The 11488-nt window shown below is 32.4% G+C and overlaps 1 protein-coding gene and 1 long non-coding RNA gene across 3 annotated transcripts; both read left to right on the forward strand.

The window, feature by feature from the left end:
• Window positions 1-4099: 4099 nt before the first annotated feature.
• On the forward strand, window positions 4100-8449 carry LOC108460137 (cyclin-dependent kinase G-2-like). 2 transcript variants are annotated; one of them, XM_053026640.1, is made up of 7 exons: window positions 4100-4299; window positions 4447-6365; window positions 6983-7118; window positions 7239-7327; window positions 7524-7635; window positions 7723-7829; window positions 7936-8449. In XM_053026640.1, the coding sequence occupies exons 2-7, from the start codon at window positions 4675-4677 to the stop codon at window positions 8033-8035; spliced, it is 2235 nt and encodes a 744-aa protein (XP_052882600.1). In that variant the 5' UTR covers window positions 4100-4299; window positions 4447-4674; the 3' UTR covers window positions 8036-8449. The 2 variants fall into 2 exon arrangements, 1 of the variants encoding a protein (XP_052882600.1); XR_008281365.1 differs by having other exon boundaries at window positions 4101-6365; window positions 7936-8113; window positions 8185-8449.
• Window positions 8450-8580: 131 nt separating this feature from the next.
• Window positions 8581-10658, forward strand: LOC128291529 (uncharacterized). The gene is made up of 2 exons (XR_008281366.1): window positions 8581-8885; window positions 9995-10658. It is a non-coding gene; the product is annotated as an uncharacterized LOC128291529 (long non-coding RNA).
• The last annotated feature ends 830 nt before the right edge of the window (window positions 10659-11488 follow it).

Raw genomic sequence — 11488 nt, forward strand, 5'->3', positions numbered from 1 at the left:
AATTTTATAAAAAAAAATTTAAGTGACTATTAATACAGTTTACTCGGAAAAATTAACTAAGATGTAATTTCAATTTTAATTTTTTGAAAATTTAAAGAATAATAAAAAATAAAAATCAATGTCACAATATTAGAAAATATTTTAAACGAAATTTAATCGGATTTAACTATTTGGACTAGCTGATGCCACCATAAAATGTGAAAGTACATGTCATCATGTCCGTTACAGAAGATAGTAACCTATTTATCACTTAATAAAAGATAAATTTAATAATTATTTTATTTTATTTAAGAATATATTAATCTTTATCAAATAATATAATTACATTCAGTATTTAATTTTAAATAATATATTAAATAAAATTTATAAATTAAATTCAACATTTAACTTTTAATATTTATTTTTCAACACTTAAAATTTTCAAGTTTATCAAACATAACTTAAATTGATCCGAGCTTTGTAGTAGAAGGACATGTCGAGTACTTTCACCATTATAAAGAGCATATTATTTATTAAATTAAAATATAATAATTAAAACTTAAAATTTTAGCAGGGACCAAAATCACAATTTCCACGCCTCGAAACGGTGATTAAAGGGCGTATCTAAGTCGGTGATATGGAGAAAATGTTGGGGAGATATTTTCCGTTTACTTGACGCTTGGGAAAGAGAGTGCGTGCACGTGACTAACATTAGATGATTAGTATGATATGAATTCTATAGGTTTAATATATAATTTGGTACTTAAATTTAATTTTGATGTTCAATTTAGAGCTATTAAACAAAAAATTTTAATTTGGTACTTGAGGTTTTTTTTGTCTTAATTTGATACCTAAGTTTAACTTTAATTTTCAGTTTTATACGTAGTATAATAGACTCAATGAATGTTTGGCATATGTACTCTATTAAAAAATAGATACTTAACTGGGAAAAAAACAAAGTTTAGGTGCTAAATTAAATATTGAAACCAAATTAAGATTTTTAAAATCGATCGACGATCGAACTGATCAAACTTTCAATTCTTGGTTCGATTAATTCAATCAAACAACGAGGTTTTAATTGAATATATTATTAGCATTTCATAAATATAAATTATAGAGAAAAGTAGTTCAACCACCAGTCAACCGTTTTTTTAATCTGGTTCCAAGCGGTTTGCTCAAACTTCGATTCAAACCTTTGTCTGGACCGATATACTAATTGATTCTCAATCTAACCCATTTGTTTGGTTAGTTCGGCCTCGTCTGGTCCCAACAATCATGAGCCAAGCTCAAGGATCAATTTGAAAAATATTATGTACCAAGGTGAATATTGAAGCCAAACTTAAACACCAAATTGGGACAAAAAAAATTTAAGTACCAAATTGAATATTGAAACTAAACTCAAATACCAAATAATATATTAAACTGTTTATATATATTAAATTAATGATACTTTAATAATTTATTAAATTATGGTTAAATTACATAAATGACACGCTAGTTGCTTGTTATGCTTTACGCTGTATTGGATATTCGCTCATTCGTATATTTTCAAATTTCAGCATAAAAGTATCTTCCTTTTTCCATTCCCAACAAGTTATGGCCGTCGAGAAGGACGGAAACGGATAATATCAAATTTATTCTCGTTTTATTGTTGGTATGTTTTGCTAAGGGGCAAATTAGGGAAAAAAATTTGGGAGATTATAGTTGAATAATCAGTTTTTGAAGGGTTAAAATGCCATTTTATCATTGTATCAATTTGTAATTTTATAATTTCTAAAGATATTAACTTCAATTTTATTGTTTTGGGGCCCTAAATTTGTTCAAAGGTCGACTATTCACCTAAATTTGAAAGTCCACTCGAAATATAAAGAGTTTGCATAAAAGTACGAGGCTATAAAAATGGACGCCAACAAAAGAATTTAAGCTTGTTTAAAACATAGGACGAGTTTGAGCTTCAACAAAGCCCAACTTGAGATCAACCCATTCTCTTATTTGTAATATATCTATTTTATTTCACGTTCAAGCTCAAACTTGTTCAAACTATAAGATTGTAATATATCTATTTAAAATATGAATTGAGCTGAAGCTCCAACGCTTAATGTCCATTTAAATTATGCAATTTATATAAAATAAAATTAAAGGTAAACTATACCTGTTGTTCCTAAACTTTGGTTAAGATTATGTTTTGGTCCTTGAAAGGGCTAATAACCAACTTGCAAAAGAAGCCATTAGTATTATTAAATTGTTACATTTTTGCCACTCATTTGTTAACTTTAGTTAAAATGGGAACGTGACATGTTAATTTAAAGGGCTAATAACCAATTTGGTCCCTGAAATATAAATAAAATAGTGTTTTTATATTTTTAATTATTTTCTTAATAATTATTCTAATTTTGTTTTAAAAAATTAAGAATAAATTAAAATTAAATATAAATAATTAATAAAAATATATTAATATTAATATTAATATTAATATTAATATTAAATAAAAATAATTATATTAAAATAAAATAAAAAATCCTCCCTTCTTCACTCTGTCCCTCTCCTTTCCCACCCTCGTCCATCTTTAAATTTGGATATGGATTGGATTTAGATATTTTAAAGTCGACTAATTCAGTTTTGGTTTTTAAAACATAACTCGGACTGACTAAACCATTTTACCCAACCTTTGCAACCAACCTAAATTCACAACCAAATAAATTAACCTAAAAAAACTGAAATCAACTTGTTTGATTGGTTTAGTTGGGTTGGCCCCACTTTTGTACACCCCTAATCTTGAACGCTCAATATTGCCAACACAACCAATGCCTCATTGGCTTAAGGTATTTTAATTATATTGATCAGAAGTTTTCATCGGCTCAGTCATAAAATATTAACTTTGATCTTTTCTGAATATATTTAAAATACGTAAATCTAATTTAAAACACATACTTCTATTATATAGAAATTTTGTACTTAACATGTTAAAAAACAAAAAGAAAATGTTAAACAGGAAGCCCATTTAGTTTATTTTCAACATGTTAGATCAAGGACGAGTTAGAAAATTTGTATTTAGTATATTGAGATAAAAAAAAAGAGTTCAAAGTTAAAAATTTGTATTAAAATGTTTAAAATAAATTATTACTTTCAAATAAGACAAAATTAAAAAATTTTCATACAATTTAAAAGGCTAAAATAGATTATTGAAATATTAATTCTAAGAGGGGCTACTAAGAGAATATACCATTTAACTCATGAGAGGCTACACCTCTTCACCGCATCCAAGCTATCAACATGTTAAATAGATATTTGTGTGAAATTTGATTTAAGTATTTTCAACGTGATGGGTTTAAAATTTGAGTTACCATTTAACACTTACACCAATTATTGGACTTAGAATGAAGGCAAAAAGATAAAAATAAAGAGCCATAATTAAATTATAAAATTGAGATCGAAAAGTAAAATTATTATATTATTTTATAATTTTATAAAAATTGAGATCGAAGGTTAATTAGAAATTTAGAAGGGTTTAGGTAAAAATATTAAACCCAAAAAATAAGTTTAGGTAAAAAAAATTAGACTTATTTAAAATACGAGTTGAGCTCAAGTTCGAACATTCAAGATCCAAGCCCTAACCCAACCGATTTTCTATTTATGTATATATATTATATTATTTTTATATTGTATATAAATGATAAGACATAAAATTAAATTAAAGTAATATATAATATTATAGTGTAAAGAAAAACAAGTTAAGATATCAATATATAAAATTCCAATAAATAAAAATATATAAAATTATTAAATATAAAAATAATAATAATATAAATATATATTTTAAAAATTAAAAATAATATGGGCAGAGTCTAAAACGGATTTAAGTTAGTCATTTACAAATATTAACAAACTTAAATAAAAATTTAAACTCATATTTTAGATCAGGCTTGGGTAAACATAAAATTTATTAATAACATACTTAAATCCGGCCCAGTTTGGTCCATAAACACCTCTAGGTTAGATTGGTGAAGGAAGACCTTAATAGATACTTTTAAGGACTTAATCAGAACATTTTAAGCTTTTAGGATCAATTCAAAATCTAATCCATAATTTGAGGATGTCTTTTAAAGTTAACCCATATCTGTTCTCCCTAGTAAAATAAAACACATCGTTTCGTTTCGCAAAATCCTCTCTTAGCCTTTCGCTTTCTATTTTGCGATTTCTCGCGATTTCGAAAGTTGAAAGCTCTCTACTTTTCATATTCCCTATTTTGTCCCTGGCGACCCGGCGGCGATCGCCGACTTTCATCGTTACGTACATGTTTTTCCGTTTTCGTCGCTATCGGTAAGCCCTAGATACTCTCAATTTCCTTTACTTTCTTAATTTCGTCGAGGGATTTGAGAAAATTGAATATTGATATATCTAGGGTTTATCTTCTTCGTCTTTTTCCTTGATTTCTATTATGATTTGATTGTTTTTCGAGCTACACAGAGCGAGACTCGAGGATCTGATTCTTCGGTTTGGTTGTTTTAGCTGCCTTTTATTTTAAGGTTTCGTATTGATTAACCTAGTTTGGGCTTTTATTTTTTTGGTTGAAAGTTGGGGGAATTTTGGCTAGGCTTGTTGTGTTCGGGGGTTTAGGGTTTTATAAGTAAACAATTCGGAAGGAATTTCTTGAATTGGAAAGCGGTTGGTTTCTGAATATTTTGAAATTTATACATGGCTGCTGGGAGAAATGGGGGTTATCATGGTAATGGGTTTAGGAATAGAGATTCTGAATTTGAGGTGACGAGGCGGGAAATTGCTAATTCTAAGGATTATGAGCCTTCTAGGAATGATAGCCGTAATAATGAAAGGCGAGATAGAGTTAGGGTTAGGCAAAAGGATGTTAAGGAGAGGGAAGTGGTAAATGGTGGTTCTCTGTCCTCTTCGAGTAGGGATTCAGGTGGCAGTAGTGGTGGTGGAGGAGGTAGTCGGGGACCCAAGCGATGTGAGTTCTCTCGTAGGGTGGTAGATAAGGAGCCTGGTGAGTTGTCTAGTGAAAGTGGATCGGAGGATGCCATAGAGTCTGAGTTGACTATTAAAAATAGTGAGATTGCGAAAGCAATGGATAATGGGGCTCAATCTCCTGTGGGAAAGAAAAGGAAGTTTTCGCCTATAGTATGGGATATAGATGACAAGGTATTAAGTAATTCATCGAAAAGTAGGATTTCACCAGCAGTTACAGCTGCTCCTCCTCCACCAGCAGTGCCTAAAGTTTATCACAGTTCACCTAACAATGTCTCTGGTGGTACTGTACAGACATCTCCTGTTAGAGAAAGAAAAAAGCAGAAATTACAACCTCCTTCACCAGTTGCTGCTACTGAAATTGCTGGATACTCCACTTTGGAATCTCGAATCGATTTGGATTTTTCCCCACCTAAAGAGCAGGTTAACAATCAGGATGCGGGGCAGCTTGACGATGAAGATTATGTACCAACCAGACATATATCTTCCTCAAGATGGGCGTCTGGTGATAGTTCTCCTGGTGATGAGGGTGAAATTTTAGAAGATGAGGAAATGCCTAAAATGAGGAAAAAGTTATCTCTTCTGGAATCAGCCCATAAAAGATTTCAGAATAAGTCGACAACTCCAGAGCTTGGGGAGCTTAACAGGGAAGGCTCTGAGGGAGTTAGAGCTAAATCATCTGAATCTGATGAACGAGCTGCTCGTTCCAGGTCTGGAAGTGGGAATGATTCAGAGAAGGATGACTACATGGAGATTGATGTTGAACATGATAGAAATGACAGCAGTGTAAGCGAGTCTGATAGAGATGCTGAGAATGAAAGTGACTCACCGGTTACGCCAGAACCTCCAGCTCCTCCTTTAAGAAGTGTGAACATGCTTCAGGGATGTAGAAGTGTAGATGAATTTGAGAGATTAAATAAGATAGATGAAGGTACTTATGGTGTTGTTTATAGAGCTAGGGACAAGAAGACAGGGGAAATTGTGGCATTGAAGAAGGTAAAGATGGAGAAAGAAAGAGAAGGTTTTCCTCTGACCTCTTTGAGGGAAATAAACATTCTTCTCTCATTTCATCACCCATCGGTTGTAGATGTTAAAGAAGTAGTTGTAGGGAGTAACCTTGATAGTATCTTTATGGTTATGGAATACATGGAACATGATCTGAAAGCGCTGATGGAGACAATGAGACAACCATTCAGCCAAAGTGAGGTTAAATGCTTGATGCTTCAGCTACTGGAGGGTGTCAAGTATCTTCATGACAATTGGGTTCTGCATCGAGATTTGAAGACATCTAATCTGCTTTTAAATAACCAAGGTGAATTGAAGATTTGTGATTTTGGGTTGGCTCGTCAGTATGGAAGCCCATTAAAACCATATACACATTTGGTTGTTACTCTTTGGTACAGGTGAGATGCATGCCATTGATTACTTTCCTGATCATAATTGTCAATGAAATAAAGTATATAGGAGATTTCTTCTTCATCATTATTTTTTCATGTGCTTGTTTGTGAATGGGTGTTTGGAAAATTATTCTGAATTGTTAATTTGGGTGTGCAAATGTTGATTATTGACAGAAATATCCCTTTTTTTTGGTTATTATTATATGTTTTAATGCTGAATAGTAATACATCTAAATTCTTGAGGTTACATTACTTTGGAGAAGCCTTTTTGAATTGATGAATTGTTATCTGGGCTTCCTGTTTTGCGGTTAATGAGAAGTATGGATCCCTAATGCTCTATAGGCCTGACCTTTTTTTTACTGTTTGTAAACATTTTAGGCTTAACCTTCCGCTTTTGCACTGTTAATTTGTCTTAAATTTGCTTGATTGAATTGTTAGTTGGACTTCTTTTTTCGTGGTTAATGAGAAGATGAACCCCATATGCATTAGGGTGCTAACTGGTTTTATTATTTGTAACTTTTGCTTTTGCACTGTTAAATTGTCCCAAGTTTGGTTGATCAATTATCTGAGCATTTATATTCTGGGACTCAAGTAGTTAGGAGTTCTTTATGTTGGTTTTGCAGGGCTCCAGAACTTCTTTTGGGAGCAAGACAATATTCCACTGCAATTGACATGTGGTCTTTGGGTTGTATAATGGCTGAACTACTTTCGAAAGAACCACTTTTCAACGGGAAAACTGAATTTGATCAACTTGACAAGGTGAATTAAATTAGTTGATCTTAGCATTTATTAGTCATTCTTTCTGGCTGTATTATATGGCTCAATGTGCCCATGGTGTTTAATGATCTTTGATTTGTTGCATGGGTTTGGCTATTGCAGATTTTCAGAACACTGGGCACACCAAATGAGACAATATGGCCTGGTTTTTCGAAGTTGCCTGGAGTCAAGGTCAATTTTGTCAAGCATCAGTAAGTATTAGATCTATATAATTTGATTTTAGATTCAGTTGAGTGTAAACTTTAGGTGGTCTTATTTTTCCCACTGTTTTCCCAGGCTTCCAGCTTTGGGTGATTCTGTTCTGGCTTTCTGGCCTCCATTGGTGACAGTACAGTAACACAGCATTCATTTCTGTTTGTATTAATGACTGATGTATTTTCCTTTCAGGTATAATCTATTGCGCAAAAAATTTCCAGCCACGTCGTTCACTGGCACACCTGTTCTCTCTGACGCAGGATTTGACTTACTGAATAAACTCCTTACTTATGATCCTGAGAAGGTGAATAACTTGGCTTGTGTGTATATTTAGTTACCTTGCCATTATTTCTTTCGGATGATTTATGGAGCCTTCTGATATCACTTTCAGCGTATAACTGCTGAAGCTGCTCTTAACCATGAGTGGTTTCGTGAAGTTCCTCTTCCCAAGACCAAAGCTTTCATGCCCACTTTCCCTGCCCAACATGCTCAAGACAGGTATTGAGCAACAGAAACTAGAAGACTTCACATGTATTTTATCCTAGTACATTTGCGTTTGTATTTATTATTATAGTTCTGAATAAGGTCTTTTGCATCATGTTAGGCGAATGAGAAGAATACTGAAGAGCCCAGATCCTTTGCAAGAGCAACGTAGAAAGGAGTTGCAACAAGGGGAACTAGGGACTGGTGGTCTATTTGGCTAAGAGAAAATTCATCCATCAGTGCTGTTTGATCTTCATTTTTTAGAATTTTCTCATTATTGTTAGAGGGCCGTGTTTGAGGTGAGAGACATGCATTCAACGGAAGTTGCGAACTTTGTTTTCAGAAGATCATTCTTGCTGTTTTTTAGCAGGCACTGATGATGTTTTAGCTGGAGATATTGGTTGCCTCTTCCTGTGCGCCAGATGTTTTGCAGGTTATATTGTTTTCCAGCTTTGTTCATCATATAAAAATGCATCTGACACTGCTTGCATCGCAAGGTGTGGCTATCAGCCTTTCTTCTTCTAGAAATCAGTTTCAGCTGAGACTTGTGTAACATATTTTTATTGGAACAATGATGTAAACCTTCCTTTTATATCTGGTTTTGAATATTAAAAAAGAAATCTGGATTTCTTCCATCTATCAGTTCCATCTTTTTTTAATATTGACATTGTGTTTGCAAGAGACGGTTGGTGTGGAGTGGAGGAGACATTCTCTGCATTTCATTGACGAAGAAATTGACAGTAACCATTATGCATCTAAGGTAATTTATTAATTCAATATCTGTGGTATGTTCTATAGGCATATGCATGCATTGTCCATCCATGAGGGATTGCCTTTGCTCTGGGAACAATTATTTGTGACTGTGTTGGAGATGTGGAGGAGAGTTGTGACCTGAAATTGCTGCCATAAGAAAATTTTCTTTTCTTGTATATGTTTTTTTAGGATGGTGTTTGCTTGATTTGAAAAGAAAATTTGAAGAGCTGAGATGTTGCAACTGTTTCTCATTCTTCCCTGTTCTGATATGTCCAAGATTTGTTATTTTGTGATTGTGTGCTTTCATGGGGACAAGAGGTATAAAACCCAATTTATATTTTGTCAAACATTAGGAGTTGGCCTCCAAACTATTTTTTTCATAAATTCTTTGTTTATTGATTTGACATTCAATTTGAACAGCTAATTTGATTTCTATACTGTTTATTTGTAACCGTGAACAAGCTATTCATCACCGATTAAGTTGAAGAACATGCAGTTTATTTTATGCCTTTTCATATGATCATACCAAATGCTATGCTTGTACTTCCCAGCAGATGATTGGTTTTTGTTGCGATGCCTAACTTGGTCTTTAGGATTTCTAGGAAAAAGTAGGTTGTTGCTGGGATGCTGGTTCTATTCCATTTAGGATTTTGTAAATACTTGAATTTGCTAAAGTTCAGCACTAAGTTTATGGCCACGAGTTAATGATTTACATTGTCATTTGTCAATAAAAGTACCATGGAGGCCCTTGTACTAAGAGCCGGACTGCATTTTGCTCCCTCTACTAAAAATTGGGCAAAATAGTCTTTGTATGTTAGATCAAAAGCGCAAATTGATTCTTTTGTTAAAAATTCCATTCATTTCTACTATTAAAAACTGGTCCTTGTGTGCCAGCATGAGGTATACGTGGCTGTTTGGTTATTCTGTCAACTACATGTGTTTTTAATGGTAGAAACTGATGAAACTTTTAACAGAAAGGACCAATTTCCCCTGTTTAAATTGTATTCCATGTAGGTTAGTTGCATTACTGTCTACAGTTCTATTAAGAACTTTGGAAATGAACATCCTCTATAATCTAACTTACGGGGATTAATTTGCCCATTTTTTGAGTAAAGGGGACAAAATGCAATGACTCTTAGTATAGGGGACTTCATGGTACTTTTATGTCATTTGTCTAATTTTTAACACAAATGATAACCTTTAGACTTTCTCTAACTTACTATCTGGTTCTCTTTTGTACTCATTATTTTAGTTTATCTACTGTGTGTAATTTGGTTGGTCCGCAATTGAAACATCTCCTGAAGACATGAAAATTGATTTGTAATTTGCTAGTTGATTTTTATTATATTTCAGTTATGGCCTTAAGTGATCCAAGCTTATAATTAGTTTTGGAATCCTTTATGACATATCTGTGAATGTAACTGCAGTCTCAAAGCAAGCAGGTTGAGGAGGTTACCTGCATATTGTGGATTTAATCTAACTTCCAATTAGTTGTTCCTTCAGGCTCAGTAGAGGTACCATGCAAACTTTGGTCTGTTACAATATCTTAGATTAACTTTTTCATTTTAATATTCCTATCTACTGGTTAAGTAGCATTTGTCCTTATTATTTAATGTTATTGCTGAGATGTGTTTTTAATTCTATTTAATTATAGTGAAAACATTAAAAAACTGAATCGAGAACGAATGGACCTTTCTGTATCTTCTATTTATAGTTTATCTAATGATCCAATTATGGTTTTAGTCCCTCTTCTATGCTGAAAATTGTGATTTAACCTTCTAGATTGGTATAATTTGGTCTCTTCACTTTTATAATGTTTTTAGTAGGTCCAAATTAATAACACCGGTAGTTGCTGTTATTCAAGTAATGATGTGATTTTTTTACTATTATTTGTTCACAGTCAAGGCTATGTGGAAATTCAGTAAATCATGTTCAAGCATTGATAAATTTACACGTTGGTTGAATATTTAAGGTTTTTTCAACATATGTCAAATTATGTCAAATCATGTTCACGCATTGATAAACTAACGGTGTTATTAATTTGGACCTACAGAAACCAAATTATGTCAAATTAAAGTTATTAAAACAAAATTTCAACATAGTAGATAGACTAAGCCCATGATTAGATTATCTAACCTTAGGGAATAGTCAGGATAAGGTTGTCTATATAGTTAGAATGGATGTGACCATTGTAATTCTTAAGAGTTCCATTTAGCTGTATGTGTCACTTGGGTTACCTTGGATTGCAATACTTAGTATTTTAGACTTAGAATGCATATAGTTCCAATTGATCTGCATGACAGTTTTTAGCATGGAGTTGAAAATGCCAAATTATTGCGTAGATAGGAAATTTTATAGGGAACCCATGTTTTGTAGATGCATGTGTTCATACATTCCACTTAAAATGTTTTGAGATTTTGTTAGTAGTTTCTTTGTCTAGTTATGTTCCCAGTCTCTGTACTCTTTTTACATTAAACATTTAGTTAACTTTAATCCTAGGATTTTAGTCCCTCTATGTCTAAGAACTTACATTAAATTAGATTATGTGGTAATTTTAGAATAAAAGACTTCGCTCCCTTGACAAATATGACATTGTGGAAGACTAAATAAGTACATAAAAATGTAGAATATGGGGTTAAGGTTTTTGATTAGGGTGAGTATTTGGTATATTGGCAGTTTATTTTTTTCAAGCTTTAAAAAATTGACGTGTCCCTTTTTTCTTTAATATATATTTTTTAATAATTTATTATACTTCTATAGGATGCTTGTCAACCCTTGATCTTGCTTGTAGAGTTTAAAAACTCCAGTTGCAGTGTACCAAATATTTTCTCTAGGTTTTTCATCACTATAGTGGAAGTTGATACTTTTTAAATGAATTTAAATTAGTTGTGTAACAATTGAACTTTAATTATTAAATCAAA

Source organism: Gossypium arboreum, chromosome 4 (genome assembly GCF_025698485.1).
Source record: "Gossypium arboreum isolate Shixiya-1 chromosome 4, ASM2569848v2, whole genome shotgun sequence".
Lineage (NCBI taxonomy): Eukaryota > Viridiplantae > Streptophyta > Magnoliopsida > Malvales > Malvaceae > Gossypium > Gossypium arboreum.

Excerpts from the sequence above, each read along its gene's own strand:
- LOC108460137 (XM_053026640.1), top strand. The coding sequence starts at position 4,675 with ATGGCTGCTGGGAGAAATGGGGGTTATCATGGTAATGGGTTTAGGAAT. Across the intron at positions 7,328-7,523 it reads GTCAATTTTGTCAAGCATCA|GTATAATCTATTGCGCAAAA; the intron begins GTAAGTATTAGA and ends TTTTCCTTTCAG. Across the intron at positions 7,636-7,722 it reads TTACTTATGATCCTGAGAAG|CGTATAACTGCTGAAGCTGC; the intron begins GTGAATAACTTG and ends TATCACTTTCAG.